At 44.4% G+C, this 20,389-nt stretch overlaps 1 protein-coding gene across 3 annotated transcripts in view; it reads right to left on the minus strand.

Moving 5' to 3' along the window:
• LOC119160984 (TBC1 domain family member 13) overlaps positions 1–20,389 on the minus strand; it is an 87,721-nt gene that overhangs the window by 15,196 nt on the left and 52,136 nt on the right. For 2 of the 3 annotated variants that reach the window (XM_037413279.2, XM_075880272.1), the window contains exons 8-10: positions 17,755–17,821; positions 12,495–12,737; positions 4,637–4,718 (exon numbers count right to left, since the gene is read on the minus strand). In XM_037413279.2, the coding sequence (XP_037269176.1) occupies positions 4,637–4,718; positions 12,495–12,737; positions 17,755–17,821 (392 nt within the window). Of the gene's footprint in view, positions 1–4,636; positions 4,719–12,494; positions 12,738–15,722; positions 15,971–17,754; positions 17,822–20,389 lie in introns of those variants that run through there. The other variant, XM_075880271.1, reaches the window with a different exon arrangement.

Consider the following 20,389-nt stretch of genomic DNA (forward strand, 5'->3'; position numbering starts at 1 on the left):
CCCTCTGCAATCGCTTTTTTCTGAAGTCATGCCCGCACGTTAAAAACCTGCAGATCACGCATTAAGCATACCGGTGCACTCGCAAGCACTGTGCAATGAACTAGATCAGCGCGATAGAGTTTCGCCTTTTCGTCATCTGCGCGTCAAAAAAGATTGGCACTTGTTAGAATGTGGCCGAAAAATTATCATTACTCGTTGGAAAAAATTCAATTTTTGAACTTCACATTCGATATAGCAGATGTCCCTTTTTCTGGGAGTTCGGTATACGTGTACACCAGTCCCATACTTTTGCACGGGAAATTCAAGGTGATTTCTCCATTGTTCGATAAAGTAAAATATTTGATATACAGTTGAATCTGGAAGTAACGAAACTGATAAATTCTCAGAAAAATTTGTTACAAAGAGGATTTTATTATATGCAGGTTTGGCACAAAAATTCTGAAAATAAATGCACAAATAAAGCAAAAGGGGGACTAAAGGCAGAGCTAACGCAAAACACTTACCTTATACTAAAAAAAACTGCGTTATTGCAATGGCAATGATATGGACACTCTCTGTAGATTTTCGCTGTCACTGCCATTTTCCGTGCATAACAAGCCTAAATTGATGACATTCCCTGCACATCGTAATTTTCACAAACAGACAAAAGCGTGCTTGCGCTGCTGAAGCAGAGATCAAATGAGTCGCATCTCCCGCATATTAGAGCTGCTGTCGAATGCTTTAATAAAAAGTAAACCACCAGTCTTAAACGAGCATTAAGCAACGTGGGAAGGGGGGGTAGGGGGGGGGAAGAATCGCTCGAGTAGCAATGATGAACTTGGATTTAAGGGCGGTTGGGATCGCGGGCTGCTTCCCATCTCTGAGAGTATCAGTGCGGTTTCAACGTAAACGGACTGTGTGAAAAGAGCACTTCTCCCTAGAGCGGCCGTATTCGCTCACACCAGCTTTTTTTACTAGTTCCGCGATATCGGATAAAAAAATTTGGCTGCCAGTCTTACTGCTTATAACATTACAATTTTCTGCTATCGCGTTCACTGCATTGCATTCAACATGCTGTCGTGTTCCCACAACTAATCGGCTAATCGTGAAAGCTGTCAGCCTGCGAACTTGCGGCGCAAGATGGAAGCGCGTGACGAGTCGACCTCCAAAGATTCCTTGTCACCATGGTCTCAGAGAGTTTCTATCAGTGCCTAATCTGACATACCCTCAGTGGTGACGACACGGTTGTCTTACATTAAGAAATGAAAAGTCGCAGCAGTGCCACAAGGGCTAAGCAATGAATACGATTGCAATAACTTGGAATGTAATGCTGAGAACGGCAAGCAGATCGAAACGTGCAGCACGCTGCTCACGCATAAATGATGCACGAAAACAACATACACAGGACGAGAGCGAAATAATGTTTACCACTCGACGCTTAACGTGTTTAAGGGGGGATGCTACACCTTCCAAAAACTCTTCTATTTTTGCGAGTACCTCAGTCAAGTTTGGAGAGCCTATGTAGATTTTACTGCTGATCTCAAAAATCTAATTCTTTTTTTGCTGTGACAATTAGTTTTAAAGATATAATGAACTGTGACTTTTTCAATTAAGGCCTAATTAGCTAATTAACTGTAACTTGGATATTGATGTGCAACCTATAGAACCAATTCGGTATGTTCACAGTGTGCAATAAAGTATAAATCATTGTTCTGGGCTATTTCGAAGCAAAGTTGTGGGATGTTGAATATGACATGAAAAATTTCCCCATCTACACTTGAAACAAAAGATCCATTTAGAGAATTTTTTCCAAAAAATATTACAATAAAACTTACTTTACGACACATCCCCTGCATTTATCTTCGAAACAAAAAAGAAATCGTAATGATAACCCAGATAGAACAAGAGATATTGCTCCGGCATAATGGGAAGCACATGAAAACTGTCGTTTTGAGAAATCGAGAAAAAACGTGGGCACACATTTTTATTGCAGAAGATGCAACAAGACAACCTCAAAACGCACCAGAAGCATAGTCTGAATGCATTCTGTGCTCATGCCTCCTCTTCACTAGCTTCCGGAGTTCCAATGAGGCTGTTCTTTTCTTGTTGGAGACAATGCTGCGACGGTGGTCTTTTTTTCTCGCTCTCCTGGCACCAGTACTTGTCGCATTCATGTCCATTTCACCTAAGATTGCCGTTGCAGAATTCAAATTGCCCGTGTTGAAGCGCAGCACTGCTTCTGCAACAGCTGCTTCAACAGCGAACAGGGACGCATGCGTCCCTTGGGGGCCAAACTCCAGATTACCGAATGTAGGCTCTCGTTGGAGTTCTGCGTTTTGCCGCGTTCGCACCTCTGAAGCAGGGCTCTTTCCGAAAGCCGGGTATAAACCGGTAGTAATGCCTCTGCCACGTCTTTCGGTAGATTGTAGGCATGCCTGGGGTCGGGCTCACCCTTTGCTTTTGCGGCATTGTGCCGACACCATGAAGTTTCACCAGCTGGGCACAGACTGTGGTCCGAGCATTCATCAGTGGAGGTGACGTGGCGGTATGTGGCCATCACAGCCTTTTGCATCTCGCCCACGTCACCTTCATGCGATTTCAGAGCCCGGCCATAATATGTGCTCAGCCTGGTGATCAGCTCACCTGTGAGCCTGCCTTTCCCACCAAGGCCTCTTTTCCCATCGCACTTTTGTTTCTGCACCAGGTTTCTCAATGCGGTGCCCATCCGTTTCTGTAGATGATTAATACAGTCTTCCTTCTGCACGTCAATGTAACCATACACCTTGGCGTCTTGTATGGCGCAAAATGTCCTAGAGTCTCCATCAGACAGCATAGTTGTGTAGCGCAGGCCATGGCGTTCAAGCGACCTCTGAAATAGAATTAGAGCCGCCTCCACTTCCATTTGCCCCGCTTTGCTGTTCGTATTTTTTTGGCATTTGTGGTTAGCCTTCCATTCTTGATAGCCCTCACTACTAGGCTTTGGGCCCACCTCGCAGCCTAGGCAAAAGTTGGAAAGAACGACGTAGTCCAACACGTAGCCACTAAATAATTCGATAACTGTGCCCACGCCGATGTGGGAAGAATGGCCTCGCGTCTTCCACGTGCCGTCGGAGCTAACGGCAATATTGCCCCGGTGGCCGAAGCACAAGTCATCATAAATTGTTCTAACCTTTCCCGCACATTCGCTCATAGCGGACTCAGCCGCTCGCGTTGCAGCGGGTGCCAGCGTGTTCTTCAAATGCCGCTGAAACGTCTTGTGGTGCATACCGCGGTGTGAGATGCCCATTGTTGCGAAAATATCGTTCATTTTCGTTTGGCCGTTGCCGGTAGCCACCATCGCCCTCGAAGCGAGAAGATTTACTTCAAACGGATTGCACGTTTTCGTGCCGTTCGCGCGGGGCGAAGTCCATTCATTCGCGATCTCGCCGCACCTTTCACACTGCACTAGCACTTTCACGGCAAGTCCGTAGTCCCGATCCCCTCTGACGATCGTAGCCGGTCCGTGGCAGGCTTTGCAACACAAGGCACCCATTATCGCGTTTAGGATATCTAGATGCATAAGTAGATAAGGAGCAGCGTGGTCTGAGTCCTGTGCGGTTGCCTCGCTACAACTTGCGGTGAAAAAGTCAATTTTCCGTGCAGTTGCTGGCGCCGATGAAAGCCGGTCGAGCGTCGCTTTCTCCCGGGCATGATTTTCTTCAACTTCGGCGTTTGTCACCACCTTGGCGTCGATTCGTAGTCGTCCGGAGTTCGCTTCACCGTCATCGTCGTCGGAGCGTCGACACATCGTTCGTCGGAGTCAACCAAGGGCTCTGATGACTTCGTAGACTTTCTCCCACGACCTTTGCGTTTCCTGCGACCAAATGCGTGCATGGTCCGATACTTTTTTGCGTTTCCAGGCATGGCGATACGATCAGAAGCTTCAGAGTGCTCTGCCGATTTCGAGGCGTCACAGCGGTAACCCTTTCAAAATGGCGTCGGGTCGCGTATGCAGGCGCAAGCCGCGAGCTTCCAGCCAACCGGAAAGCGCCATTTCAGTCACGTGTGCCGTTTAGCCAATGGCAGTGAGCGCGGCTCTTCGTCTTTGAGGCCCCGTTTTTCGAGCCGGGGAAACGCTCAATGTTGCTTACTGAATAAAAAAAACAGCTGAAAACTCGTTCTTTCAAACAAGACCAAAATGGCGCCGATCGAGCGTGTAGTTCCCGCGTATCGTAGAGCCGAAACCTGCGCTATTCGCCCTCAATTTAAAGGGCAGGACGCCCGTTTTCGGTTTTTTGAAGTTGAATAACGATAAAAGTTGATGGTATTCGGCTATGAAATTTTGTAAATAGGTGCGCAATGATGTCGGGAACGCGAAAAGAAGGTCCGCGAAAACTCGATTTTTTGGCTGATTTTCGGTCCCGAAGTGCCGCGTCTCCCCTTAAACAAAATGAGGCACGAAATGTAATCACAGGTAATGATATCAACGCGAACAAACAAGTGCCCCCCTTGTTACTTATTGTTATTACTTGTTGGCCAAGGTGGACTGGAATCCGATTGATGTCCTTGAGCTTGGCTTAGCAGAGCTACACGTTACCAGCTAAGCTATCACACTGGGTCATCACTAAACACTGCTACATAACCTAAAGGGCATTAAGAAAAAAGTTTAGTCACTCACGAAAGCATGGCATAGCAGATGTAGATGAGAAAAGTGAACCTCTGTGGATCAGCAAACAAAGAATCCCAGATACGCAGCACATCTGCACAAAACAAACATGTACAAACATATTCAGTGTTCTAGCTCCCAGCTGCAATTCAATCTACCATTAGCACATAGCTAAAATTAACGTTATCTTGTGAATAGAAAATAAGGCACATAACAGCTGATAATACCACATAGTGCGAGAAGTTCAGACACAAAGAAACTTATTGCAACGAAGGTGCTTTTAAAGGATCCCCGACATCAAATTTGGAGACGTCAGATGCTTGTGTTATTTGAGAGTGCTGCGTGCTTGGGGCACTTCTGCCCGAATATTAGTGACGAGCGTTGCCTGTAAGATTTATTAAATTGGTTTTAAGGTAAGGGTGAGTGCTCATCTGGTTTATTAGCACCAATCGACATCTCTGGTTGCCTGTAAGATATATTATTTAGTTTTAAAGTGGGGGAGTGCACATCTGGGTTATCAGAACCAATCGACATCTTCTCTGATTTGATGCAGACAGAGGCACCACGTGATGTTCCACGAGTAAGCTGAGCCCAATGTCACAGAAAATTTGCGGGGACGTGTACAACACTGACTGGCACCCGGCAAGAACTTTTGTTCGTAATCTCTCTTGCTCTGTTGTCGGGCTTCTCGCAAGGTGGTTTTGGCTGCTTGCAGCAGGGACGCTGTTCTTTTTTATAATGGGGACAGGCTCAAAGCACCATCATTTCATTGTCCACCGCCAGCCTGTTTCTCGATTTGAAAACGGCGTTGCTGCAACTGAGTGAATGAACAGTCGCTATGTTTGCGTGTTGGGATTCGTCTTTATGTCAACTTGACATTCCCACAGCTTCCAAGGAGCGCCAATAAGTGCTCAATGAGACAAATTACAAAATAACAGCAGGAAGAGGTGGACAGAAATAGGTGCATTTGTGTGGTACGCATCAATTCAGCAAAATTTCAAACAGCCCCGTTTTTTTCTTTAACAATGGATGTTGTCATCGCTTTAAACTTCGCGGTTTAGGCAAGATGACAGAAATGACAAGGCCGGTTATCAGACAGCATTATCAGCTGTTTTTGACATGTTCCACTCTACCAAGTACCTGAAAGCAGCAAAACATTTCACTTGGAGAAAGAACGTCAATGACACAAGGAATAAAAATGAAGAAATTTCACAGCTGTGTCCAGGATGCCAGGGTGAGATGGCTGAAATTGAATTGAGAGCAGTCCTTCTTTGGAACAGTATAATTTTGATTTTGGAGCAATAGAACCTTGATTCGCAGCAGTTAGTGACATTTAATATATCGCCTTAGGAGATTGAAAAGAACAAACTTGTAGCAACTTGGGGGGTGGGGGGACAAGTATATATTTTAATGTACATGACACTGACACAGCTGTAGGAGAAAATTTTTCAACAAATTATTGTCAGATATGAACTACACTTCTTTTTTACATACCATCCAGCCCCAGCAACAGATGACACATTAAATAATTGAAAGAAGGTTCTGTAGACCAGGTTTGCTGGAGCATTTGAAAAAGAGCAAGACAAAAGAAAAAGCATCAAATTTTCGGAAAAAAATGTTGTGACTGCACAAGAATTGTCCCACAGCACTATATCACTTATATCACTGATATCAGTAAGCAGATTACTAGTTTATCTTTTCGTAGGTCTACATATTTAGATTTTGAAGCTTCCCCAGAGCTTCCTGTACATCTGTGTTGCTCTTTGTGAGGAGACCTTCACAATAAGTGCCCTCAAATATCTGCCAGGCCGAATAGTTCACGTAGTCAACCATACTGCACGCTTCTAAAGGCGCCAGAAAAAGCACACACTGCACCCCTTTTTGTAGCCAGCTCGTGCAAAACCGCCTTCGAGCGTGCAGCCCGGGCACCGAGAAACCTTGCCATGCCAACTACCTTGTCAAAAGCATGTGTGTGGCACCGCAAGTGCTGTGGCACTGTAAGAATACTGCACACTTTTATTAGGAAACAACACAAATACACTATGCATCAGTCCACTGCCGCCTTCTAACTCAAAACCACCTGTGCATTGCCTTATGGTATCACGGTGAGGCAAGTACAAGGCTAGTGCTTGCGTCACACACGGTACGGCACGTAACGTCACAAACACTCCTACAGCAATTGCGTCAAAGGGCCAGAGCACTTGGACATTAATACTCGGTCTTTTCAAGAAAAAGAATCCATGGAGCCAAATAAGACACTGAAGCTGCCCTGCTCCACTGGTTTAATGAAGCACATGCACGAAATATGCCAATAAGTGGAGGACCTACTTTGCAAACAAAAGCCAGATATTTTGTAAATTTTCTGCAGCATGAGAAATTCAATCCACTAACAGCTGCATTCAGCGATTCAAAGACAGTTAAGATTACGAACAATATCTTTTGACTGAACTTGACTGTGTTGAACACCATGAGCACTTGTGCAGGCTGTTGATTTCCCCACAGCCAATGGTGCGTCGAAGTGTTAGAAAAACTACACTGCTTCCTTGAACTACAATTACTGAGAACAGCGCACTTGCATTGTGCGGTCGGAGATATGAAGAGTTTACAGTATCAAGCAAGTGGGTGTAGAGGAAGCCTAAGAAGTCTCTTCACTGCACACATTTCACTCAGCAGCATGAAACAGTGGCACAAAGGATGTCGTCAGGAAGATGACAGGGGACCAGTATCAAACAAGTGGGTGTAGAGGAAGCCTAAGAAGTCTCTTCACTGCACACATTTCACTCAGCAGCATGAAACAGTGGCACAAAGGATGTCGTCAGGAAGATGACAGGGGACCAGAGTGGGTCTTGAGGCTTCGCCGGGGCACTAACAGGGCAAACAGCTTGAGAGAGAACAACAGTAATGGTAGGCCAGGCAGCAACATCCTAGCGCCCCTGTGTAAGTGGTTTGTGATGCAATTTATGGGATCCCAAAACATGCGATTGTGCCAGGCCAACTGCGATGAGGTGGTTGCAAACTTAGCAAGAAAGCCATGTGGCACTCCTCGGCAAGTACAGCTAAATTAACCATGACAGCTTCACAGAAGTATTATTTAGAGAAACAAACCTTTATTCACGCACAAAAGGGTCAGTCAGCTGGCTTTGTCGGGTGCTTCGGCTAGGCGCGAGGAGTGCCCTGCTCCAGTTTGTTCAGGCAAATTATGAGGTCCTGGTCAATGCCCACGCACTCCTATCTATTTCGCAACAGACAGAGACACTCCTGCGTTTGTGCCATTGTGGTATTTTGTGAGCGCGTTGATTTAGCGGCTCATCTTCCTCCTTGAGGCCCCCAAGCAAGTAGACTATTTTGGCATCCATACCTGAGGCAATGACGGGTACATCTGCGTCGACCATCGCGAACGATTCCAAGTTGCCTTCCAGATCACTGCCAACGATGCTGTTCACAGCTTCGTAGAGATCATCATAGTCCTCGCAGTCATCATCAGCATCCTCTGTGTTAATTCGTCATGTGCAAAGCTGTCTGCAATCTTCGCAGGAGACAGTTCTTTCCTTGAATGGCAAAGTAAATGCACTGGTACAAGTAAGTCGATGCTGTACTCCTGGTTGGTATCATAAACAACCAGCATCCATTGTGAAAGACTTTTCTGGCATAGCTTTCGTGTTGTCTCAATGTTGCCCTGCTCCATGGGCTGCAATATCGCGGTCGTATTCGCTGGTAGAAATTCTACAGTGATCACTTGATTGATATGTGGGGTTTAACGTCCCAAAACCACTCTATGATTATGAGAAACGCCGTAGTGGAGGGCTCCGGAAATTTCGACCACCTGGGGTTCTTTAACGTGCACCCAAATCTGAGTACACGGGCCTACAACATTTCTGCCTCCATCGGAAATGCAGCCGCCGCAGCCGGGATTCGAACCCGCGCCCTGCGGGTCAGCAGCCGAGTACCTTAGCCACTAGACCACCGCGGCGGGGCACAGTGATCACTTGCAGATTTTCAATCATGCCATGGCTGGAAAAATTGTGGATAACAAAAGGCATACGCCTTTGGTTTGCACTGAACTTTCGATCGAGCAGACGCACACACTTTTCAAAAATGGCTGCGGTCATCCAAGCGCGTCTCTTGCTTCTGTGCTGCTTCTGTATATGCAGTCTTTGGGTATCACTGTGTTGTGAAAGCACCAGGGCTTTGTCCACTTCCCCAGTATCAGCAAAGGAAGCTTGTCCTCCCTTATTGCGTTAGCACCGAACAGCCCTGTAACAAGTTCTTTCCTTTGTTTACATCCTGATGAGATTCTTCCCGGTCTAGTGTACAGTAAAACCTCATTATTTTAACTTGGGTTCTTTCAAGATCCCGCTTAATTTGAAGTATTTCTGCGGTCCCTTATTTTGCAATTCAAGTTGAGCGAATAAGTTCAAGCAGCGGTCAGAACAAGTTTGGTTAATTTGAAAACTTTGGGTACAGTGTGTCGATTCCAGATCCCTATTTCACTGCAAATCCGTGGAAACGACAGCCACTAAGCAATGTACTTTAGCGATACTAATGGGTGGTAGTGAAAGAACCCCTGCCTCGCTATTTCCAGCACAAAAAGTAAAATTATAAAAAAAAATGCCCCCACCTCCCCGAAGGGATTTGTGAGAAAATGTAAATGCATTTTTGGTGCTGAGAGAGGACACCGTTGCCGTCGAACCTACGCCTTCACCAACTTCTGCCATCACCTTGAGAGAGGCCCAGCCAGCAAACGGTTGAGTGAAGAGAGAGAAGACTGGAGAGTGAGGCGCAGGGAGGAGAGAGAGTGAACAGTGCGAGAAGGAGCAACAAAGCACTGCACCTCTCCCACACTCTTGCACCAAATGCTCTGGTTGCTAGGGGCGAGGATAAGCTTGCGCACCAGCAGCTGTTGCAATGAGAGAGAGAGTGAGAGCGGAGAGATAACACCTGCTGGCACGCCTCTCCCGGCTGCCTGACGAAGCCCAACTAAGAAATCATCATCATCATCATCATCATCAGCCTGACTACGTCCACTGCAGGACAAAGGCCTCTCCCATGTTCCGCCAGTTAACCCGGTCCTGTGCTTGCTGCTTCCAATTTATACCCGCAAACTTCTTAATCTCATCTGCCCACCTAACCTTCTGTCTCCCCCTAACCCGCTTCCCTTCTCTGGGAATCCAGTCAGTTACCCTTAATGACCAGCGGTTATCCTGTCTATGCGCTACATGCCCTGCCCATGTCCATTTCTTCTTCTTGATTTCAGCTATGATATCCTTAACCCCCGTTTGTTCCCTAATCCACTCTGCTCTCTTCTTGTCTCTTAAGAAGAGAGCAGAGTGGAACAGTTAGGGAACTAAGAAATGCATTCGCATAAAAAAAAAAAAAAAAAAAACTGTCTAGTGTTGAACTAAAATATGCACCTGTGGAAAACGAAATGTGCTTCACTGCAATACAGAAATGACATGCGGGCAGCATGTTGCATGCTTCTCAGCGTGTTACGATTTACCCATTTCTGAGAATATAAAGAAATTAATAAAAGTCAGTCTGGAGAAATCCGCGATGTAGGCGAACCTCCTAGTGCCCGTTGCTCCAGCAGCTTGTGCACTTGCACTGCTGGTAAAGTTCTTGCCTGCAACGCCTACTTCGAAAACTTTGGTCGAAAGCTTCCAGCCAGAACACATCGCGAATTTCGTCACACTGTTCATTATTAAATTCTTTATTTTACCAGAAAGAATGGGCGTATGGTCGCATCAAGACGTGCTGACGCAGGAAGGAGCGAGCAATATGGCCGCGTGTCGCTACTGTATTGCAGTGAAGATGGCTTGTTTTTCGCGGGCGCGTATTTCAGTTGATATAGTTTTTTTTTAATTTGCGGTGAGAGCAGTCAGGCTCGGAATTCCCCCTTGTTTGCAGCAAAATCGTTACCAAGTATTGCTGAAAAACATAAACCTTGGAGCCACAAACTAGCTGACACAGCAAACGACCAGCCCTGATTAATTTGAATAATTTCAATTTCCTTGCATACCACTTTTTGTATGTTCTGTTAATTCAGAAACATGCTTAATTCAAAAATTTCTCATGGTCCCAGTGACTTTGAATAAACGAGGTTTTACTGTACGTGCTCTTCGGCAACTGTTCGTAAAAAAATGCCGCCTTGTCTAAGCTGTAAATGTTCCTATCTTTATACTGCTGAATTAGGGTGCTCAGCCGATGCTTGCGCCATCTGTCCATGACATCCCGGTCTACGGCTGTGCTTTCACCAACGATCAATTTTGAAGACGGGCTGTGCTGTCTCATAAAACCTTCAGGCCAGCTGTTGCTGCATTTAAAATCTTGCTTGTCCATTTGCACGGCTATGGCTTCGGCTTTTGAGATCAATGCAGGCACATTTACTGGAAGGTTTGCACTTCTAGCATTTTTCAGCCACCTAAAAAGCGCTCTTTCCACTTCAAGATACATAGAATCACGGCTGCGCTTTCGTTTGGCCGAGAAACTCTTCTCAAAGCTATCAAGTACAGCATCCTTATTCTTCAGAACAGTTGATAATGTAAACGGTGGTATTCTGAATTGTCTTGCGATTTCAGACTTCTGTCAGCCTCCTTTTTCCAACTCGTGTTTCAATTGAACTTTCTGCTCCAATGTCAGACACTTCCATGCAGGCACCGGCGAAGCCATGTTGACTTGATGGCAACTATGAGCACTCGTGAAACACACAACGTCATGGGTTCACACAGACCTCGCACAACACAAGCGCACATGTGTGTTGTGTGTGTGTTAAGAGCAGAGAGCACGCCTAGGAAGCATGCCGAGGCTCCGTACTGGTCACGGGACACACCTGACACCACCGACGTAGCCAGTGGCGTAGCGACGGGAAGCAGCCGGTTCAGCCGGCATGTTTCGAGCATCTTCGTACTGAATAGTATCGGAGTAGGGCGTGGACGGAGAAGGTTTTCGAAAACCACGCCGCGGAGACTCTCACGCCATCTGCACCAGTCTGCACTGGTGCGTTTAGCCTTGCGCTGTTAGCACGAACATTGCTTGCTCGGCACAAAAAAGACCGCTTGGTGCAGGATGTGGGTGAAAAAAAGAGCGCAGGCACTTTGGCGACGTGGGCGGTCACTTACCGGCTCTTAGCGCCGCCATAAATACAGATTTGCAACTTCTTTCTTCGCTTAAGCGTAGCAAGCTATCAACCTATCAACATGCTTTGAGTAATCCGGTCTAAAATACACGCATTGGGGTCGGGACTGCACTACACTTCAATGAAAGCAATACATTGAATGAAGCGAATTCGTTGTAATGAGAGTTTACTGTACTGCCTTTTTCAGTAAGCCTTTCTAATATCCAGAATTTGGCTTGTCTGAATGTAAAGTGTCTGAACAGGCAGAAGAAGTTGAAAGACAAAGAGACTCAAGGAGCATTGTCTGCATTGAATATTGGGAAACTTGACTAGTAACGGCATGAAATGACTTGCATTCTGGCAACAAACACTGAAGCAACCTCTTTAACACATGTGGATCACAACATACGCAATGCTGACTAAACCGGACTAAGCTGTTCTGTGTAAATATGTGCAAACCTTTTGGCTGTATCCTTTCACTGCTGAATATGAGTAGCGGTCAGTTTAGAAGTTTTGCATGTGTTCCAAATTGTAGTTTTCACTATAGCATTTCATTCTGCTTATAGTGTGCACATTTGTGACTCCAGCTACTTGGCAATCTATACATAATGTGCGTAAGTTCTGTTGCCCCCCCCCCCCTCCCTGTTTTTGCAGAGACAAAGATGGTCGTATTGTATAACCACTGAGTTTGTCACTTCAAGATGTCTGGGCATGGTTGGAAACCAATTGGAAGAAAAAAAAAAACAATGACTTGATTACCAGGCAGCGGGAAGTCCTGAGAGAGGAGAAGCATGATCCATCGAAAGCTGTAGTACTGCGGCTCTACTTGCAGCTGCTTCAGGTGGCCGTACAGCCGATCGTCCCGGCGACGCAGCAGCTGCATGAGGCGCTCCATCATGGCACCAATGCCAGACGATGATTCATCCAACGTCTTGATGAAGAAGTCCCGAATCTCCGACATGAGGCTCGTGAAGCAGAAGAAGCAGTCCGCTTCTGCATACTCTGTGCATATATAATTAAAAGGCGTCTTGAGTTGAAGCTCAGGACAACAAAGTCATTGATTATTTTTAGGACCATTCAGCGGAAGAGTCTGGCATTCATGCAAATAAACTGGAATTTGAGGTATTAAAAATACAGCAGACTCCCATTAATAAATAGGCTTGGAGAGCGAGTATAAAATCAGAGATATTAGAAGCATTTGTTCCATTTAAGCAGCAGTTCCGTTTCAGAGCTTTCCATTTACTGTAGTTTGTTATGCAGAACAGCATAGTGGAAAGTTCTGATATAATTTGACATCCCAAATATTTTTATGGCACATTGAGCTTGAAGAAAGGTACACAACTGTTTTACCCAGACAACAGCCAGTGATCCAGCTTTTGTCCTTGTGTTGATTGTGCTTTGGTGATTCCAAAACCATGCTATTTTTGTAGTTGTACTACTCAATTCCCATGAAAACCACTGTGGTAACACTTCTGAGTTGTTACCTGTCAGGCTATGTTGTCTATTTGTTGCATTTAACTCACCTTACTTATAGCATATTGACACACACAGCTGGTGAAAGGACAGACACAAAAGGACAACAGAAGCACTTGTGTTGTCTTTTTGTTTCGTGTTCATCCTTTCACCACCTGTGGGCTGGCATATGCTATAATGAGCAATGTACTAGCCCATCAGTACATTTTAACCGTATTTATTCATTTAGAGAATGAGCAGTGATAAATATCCTACACTTCCAACAAAAATATCCAACTTAATAGTTCTATTGCATCATAGCTTGACCAAGTTTTAAAACGGTCAAGCGGAAGCTTGAAATTGCAGTTCTACTGTATTTTAAGACAAAAGTAGATGCAAAAGAATTCAGAAAAAAAAAGTACCGTCTGCTAGGTAATCCTGTTCTCACTTTTGCAAGTTTGCATTCTTATGCCATGTGTAATATATACCAAAGAAACACTAGGAAAGATACAAGTACACTTTTTGCACATGCCCGTACATTTCTTAGGCATAATAAGAGTGGGTTACTGTTGCAGCCTTGCTGTTTTCCTTGGCGTAGACAGCACATCCTCTCACCCTATTGGGCCAACAAAGAAGAGGCTAAGGGAGATTCGTGCAAAGGTGCTTAATTGGCTCAGGTGATCTTGCTGATCATTGAAAATGTTGCCAGTGCCCCACCCTCTTTGAGAGCACACCTGTCCTCAGCAACTGCAAGACTTCGAATAATAAAACCAGATGCATAAAAACCAGATAAGACAGAACAGGATGGGTGCTTGTCATGTTTAAATCGGTGCCTCTTCCCTCCGATTTTTGTGCGCTACTCATTAAAAGCCATGCGTCTTTAGGAACCTCCCCAACCTGTTGCACTTGTCAGAAAAAATTACATTAAATTCACCAGATATTCGCGTATCCATTGAATAAACTAAATGCGTAAGCACTACTTGCTTATCTTTCTACAGAAAAAAGAAAATCTGGGCAAACAAACAGCTTGGCACTTCACGTATATGATTTTTGTCCGGCATTTTCAGTTGCAGCTATCAGCATGGGCGTTGAATATGATCTTTTACCTTTTTCAAATGGTCCATACAGCTGAAGACCAGCGTTTCACAATTCCTGCCAATTATTCTTCGCTGTTACATGCTCAAAAATTTCTACTTTGCGCAGTTGCGCTGATGAATAACTTCCCGAATGATTCGCACATTATTCTACATGATGCTGTTCTGAAACATAATATTAATATTTTTGGTTTAACATCTCAAAACGACAATATAATTATGAAAGGTGCCGTAGTGGAGGGCTCCAGAAATTTCGACCTTCTGGGGTTCTTTAGCGTGCACATAAATCTAAGTACAAGGCCTCAAGCATTTTCACCTCCATCAAAAATGTCGCCGCCACAGCTGGGATTCAATCCCACGACCTTCGAGCGAGCAGTAGAGTGAAATAAACACTAGACCACCGGGATAGGGCCGTTTTCAAGCATAATGCACAAAGGTGTATACTGTGGGCATGGTAACCTTGATATAAAACACCTTGAATCCTTTGTGGACATATATTCAGCTCATACTGCCACTGGAAATAGTCGCTTCTGTCAGAGTGCCCAAGACGTGTGCTTGTCTCTTGTTTATTAGTGTGTTATGCCAACCATCGGCACCGTTTCAAACTATTACATGTTGTTTTCGGTTTCTACAGTTTCTGTAGTTTTTAGTTTCTAACTGCTTTGAAAAGCACTTAAGGAGAGATGCTACTCGATGACACTTTTTTTTAATATTCACCCTAGAGCAATGAAACTTGAGCTGTTTATGAAACTTTTTATGCTGATTTCAAATATAGAATTAGTTTTCTTGCAAGTTACACATTATTAACTCTGCAACATGACAAAGTGAAAACCTGAACCCCTCTTTTTATCCATAAACTTCTGTAATTTTTTGCCATTCATAGCTCATAATGCTTCAAATAAAGTGTAGAGTGCAAATAACTAATTAGTAAGCACATACAAAATATGTAATATGCGTGAAAAATAATACACATAAAAAGTCCATATTTCACCTACTCTAGTACAGGTATACATACAATTTTTTAATTATACAATAAAATATTGAAATGTAAACTAGATAATTGCATTTGTCATACTTTGTAAAAAATTTGGGCAAAATTTCATGAAGATCCGAGCACTAGAAGTGCCTGAAAAAGGAGGGGCACATTGAAAAAAATGGCAAAATTTGTGTTTTAAAACGAGTTTTAAAGTTAAAATAGAGTTTTTATTTATGAAAGATATCATTAAATCAGATGAAATTTTCACACCAAAAAGAACAATCCTTCTTGTAGTGGCCACTGCGACTAAAATACCCAGCACCATGAATTTTTCCCTCTCGACTTTTTCGAGCCGACTCCTCACAGACATTTCGCTCACAGACAGGGCCATGAAACGCTTGCCAAACTTCCGCTCCATCTGGCAGAGCATTGTGCCAACTGCAAGCTAGGAAGAAGTTCGACAGGACTGTGAAATCTAAACTAATTCCAGTGTGATGCAATTTTGCAGCCATGCTTGTGCCACATACCATCGTACATAATGGCAATGTTGTCCCTGCTAAGTTCTCTCGCTGCGAGCTCTTTCGACCTCTCAAGATTGGTGCTGACATCATCCATTGCTGCATCACGAACTTTCCGGCTGACCGGTGTGAACGACTTTTGATGCATGGAGCCAACAACTGCCGCAAATCGGACCAGCTGCTCGTAGCCTATTCCTGCAGAGCGTGCCGCGCAAGGGTTTTCACTTGCGAGCAATGCTTTTTTTCATTCATAATGGAGATAATTACACAACAAAATCATTGTTCAGCTGCGCTGCTCGACAAGAAATGGGCCCCGCAAATAGGTTTCGCAGCACATGCAGGCGCTCAACGGCCAATGGCGGTCCCCGATTCGTACCATGTGATAAGCCAGTCGTGGCGCTCGAAAAACGCGCAGAAGAGTGATTCTTTTTATTATTTCTTGCACTGCATCAGCGAGAAAACTGTTGGTATTTGAAGAGTGGGGCTCGACTCTTCGACTCATGCGATCAACAATGGCGAGCGGCGGCGCAATATCTGGGCAAGGTGCTCGAATACTGCACACTTTCGACCTTTTAGCAGGCACCTTGTGCTCTTTAGATGTAATTTTAAAGCATTTCCAGTTAAGTCGCGACCTGTATTATTCTTTTCATAGCAGTAGAGGTACTAATCTTATCAAAACAGGCAAAAATAAAAAGTTGGTATTTTTGAAAAAAAAAAACTCGCGTTTTTCGACCCGCATCTCCTCTTAATGGAAGCTCGGTGGACAATTTGTGGTGCGAAGTCTTCACAGGACATTTTTTGTCCGGGCATTTTATGGACAAAATTCGCACGAATCCAGTGAATGTGAAGACCATTTCAATGCCGAGATGTATGTTCTGCCTTCAGATGGTCAGTGAAACATTGTGAGCACTTCAGAAGAAACTAAATGTGTTGAGTCTACAGACAATGCTTCCTGCACTCATAACCAACAACGAAGTGCCTGCTGAAAATTCCTTATAACATTTTTTTTCAGAAATAAAAAAAAATCTACGACCTTTATGGCATAAGAAAAAAAACTGGGAGAATGAAACACAGAGGACCCAGCGCTGCCTGCCACAATACTCATGAATGTTTGAATTTGGCACAGTTCTGCCACAACGCCGCTGAACCTACTTGTGCACCTAAACACCCCTGTGCAACCTATTGTACGTCCATTTATCTGTGAACATGTATTAAGTTTATACATTTCTTGTTCAGGCATCCAAAATATACTAAATTGCCCCTGACTGATGTAACCGCAAACTATGTCAATGCTCATGGCCACGGAAGGTGAACTTGAAAGTTCAAGATTTAACTAACTTTGTGCTCTCCGTCTTTACTTACAAAAGTAGATTACGCAGAAGTTAGTCGGTCGGTGAGGCAAAATTTTTTTCACAGTAATGAAGCTCAAGGAAAAAGAAAAAAGCACCAATCGGGTTAGGTGCTTGACAGGAATGTATTCGAAACGATGTACTATAACATGTACAGGACATGTGAAGGTGATTGGCTTTGTGCGAAGATTTTGCTTGTAAACAACATGCTTTCACACAATGGTTTCAATGCAGGATAAATTGCATGAAGTGTTGGCAAGACCAGGTTTTATTTAAACTTCTAAACAGTGTTGACACATTTCATGCCAATAGACTTACAACAGAACTATTCACATTGGTACAGCCGCAAGCTTTACTTTAGAGATAAAAAAACCACCTGTAAGTGCAAAAATCACACTAACGAAGTTGCCGCTGTTAAACATGTCTCCTGTCACACACAAGCATGAGTGATGCCTTCAACAAAAGATCTCTATGCTTTCAACTAAATGCAAAGAGCAGTTCTTGAAAACAGCAACCTCGGTGCTCTTAAGTTTCGTGCCAATATTATGCCGTCGTTTCTGGCACTCTATTATATACACATACAAAAGACAATAAACAGAGAAAAAAAAAAAAGAAGTGCTAGACACTCACTTCTCCACTCTGGATTTGGATCAGACACCAGTGTGTAGTAGATGGGACCAATAATCTCATTCATGCCCTGCATGTAAGAAATGGCAGGGGAAAAAAAAAAAAAACACGAAGCCCCATCAGTTTCCAACAATGCAGCCTTCGGCAGTCTGCCTCAGCGCGGCCGGCGTTTGTCACGTTCACAATACAAAAACATTGTTGCTTTGATTTTAAATTTTCACCTTACTGGAGTACAGCAATGATTACGTGCCAGCATGATGCATAAATATGTTGTGTTGAAATCATGCCCACGAGCATCGCTTTCAATAGTAGGTAACCCCACAATGCCCAGTTTATCACGTTTGGTATGCCAAGTTTGAAGCTACGCCTGCTTCTCACAAGCCAAATGAGAAGGCATGATAGCCAATTAGTGGCATTTAGGTAATTCTAAAGAGTATTTTCTGATCGTGATATTTCTAGTCCCAAACACCAGAGAACTTCTACTTTAGTTTCGAAGATGGCAGCCTCCAGGACAGCACGTGATAGTATTTTACCTGGACCACTGCACCATGGAAAAGGTGATTAGTATACATATTTTCGAAAAGTTACTGCGAGTTTTTCTTTCTCTTGTACATTTTCCGATTATGAGACATAACTTTCTAGAATGTGTAGTCACATGGGACCTCACAGCAGTGCGGGAATTTCGCACATATCAAATTGACACAGTGGACGTTACCTGAAAATGTGTGCTTTGTGCTGTTTCATGCAAGCTGTAATATATACTGAACGTATAAGAGTACTGAAACTCGAAGTTTCGGATGAAACTGACTCTTTTGCTGTAGAACACCAAGTTATTGAGCCACAACTTCATGCTCCGTGCTTCACTTTCACACCAGCGCGCATACTAGTTTTTTTTTATCTTAGGTGCAGCTGTGGGGTGTATCCTTGAGAATGTTATACATATACCTAGTTGGTGATGAAAAAGTCTTAAAAAAAGCTTGGGAAAGGCTTCCATGTCTACCATGACGACAACGAGAATGGCATTCCTGGGCCACAGGATTTTCACCTGAGCAGTGAATGAGTGAAATCTTCACCAGTGCCAATCTACCAAACTGCGCTCTAGAGCAACGAAGCTGTACACATACTTGTGGTCCTCTCACAGTGCCCGACACTGCCCAAGAAAAATGAAAAAGAGGGGGAGGGGGGGGGGGGACGATGGCTGTGTAGAATGCCATCACCTGCTTAGAAAAACGAAAAAGAAAAAAAATATCCCACCAAATGAGCCGAATGTCAAAGTCAAGAATAGTAGTGCTGAGCATTTCCCACAGTTGACAAACCAGAGAATGTGCTGCACAAAAAGTGCGTGACATTGCCGAAGAAAAAAATAATTGTTCCAATATCATAAGTACTGAATAATGACTACAGTGCCTTCTACATCATTCAATGAACACCCAATGTATCTGTAGTTTGATACAAACTACATATATTTTTGATATAGAAGATTTTTTTATACATCAACTACCGTAAATATTCGAATCTAACGCGCACCTTTTTTCCAGTTAAGAGAGTTGATAAATCGCATGCGCGTTAAAATCGAGTGCGGGAAAAAAAAATGAATACAGTCATTCTATTGTCATCGGCATTTCCAAAACGGCCGCCCCTTACGTGCTTCAGCATGGCACGTCGGCCATTTCTGCCTATGTGTTTCCCATGTGCGGCACTTCGTACGTGTGCTGAGGAGTTCGTCATCTTGTAGTTCATTAACATCGACGGCATGGAAGGGCCGACTCCAGAAACACGACGAGTGCACCACGATGCCGCTTTTAAAAGAAAGTCATCGCACGTGCCGAAACAGACGGAAATCGGGCCGCATTGCGGTCGTTCGGAGTTCCCAAAACGTGCATGTGGGACTGGCGGAAACAAAAGCAGAAAATTGTCAAAGATTCATGCAAAGGCTTCAGTGGACCACAGCAGGGTCGGTTTCCGCAAATTGAAAAGCTGCTCACCGAGTATGTGCTTGAGCAGCGAGCGGCACAGCGGCCCGTGACGGCAGAACTGTTTTAAGTGCGGGCTATGCAGTTAGATTTAGAAAAAGGGCTAACGCGGAGCCAGTTCAAAGCGAGCAGGTGCTGGCTAACTAACTTTATGAAGAAGAAAGGCTTTTCCCTCCGAAAGCGAACGGGCATGCGCCAAAACTTGCCAGAGGAGTACGAAGAAAAACTCGTTTTCAGAGGTTCGTCCTAAACTTGCGGCACAACAACGGCTACTTGCTTGGGCGAATCGGGAATGCCGGTCAGATGCCTTTTTACTTCGGCATGCCTGGCACCACAACCGTCGAGAAGAAGGGGGCGAAGCAAGTTCCCATGCTGACATCGGGCCACGGTAAAACAAGAGTGACGGCAATGCTCCGTTGCACGTCAGATAGGCACAAGCTTCCCCCGTACCTCATATTTAAACGGAAGACGCTCCCGAAAGGAGTAATTTTCCCGAGTAGTGTGATCGTGCGGGCCAACGAGAAAAATGGGTGTGCGTTGCAATCGATGTCTTACTTTTTTTTTCATCGGGAAAACCGAGTGCGCGGTAGAATCGAGTAAATACGGTATTTGTTGATGTGTTCATTTATGCACAAGGAGCCAATAAATGAGATATGCAATTTAGT

Source organism: Rhipicephalus microplus, chromosome X (genome assembly GCF_043290135.1).
Source record: "Rhipicephalus microplus isolate Deutch F79 chromosome X, USDA_Rmic, whole genome shotgun sequence".
NCBI classification, from domain to species: Eukaryota; Metazoa; Arthropoda; class Arachnida; order Ixodida; family Ixodidae; genus Rhipicephalus; species Rhipicephalus microplus.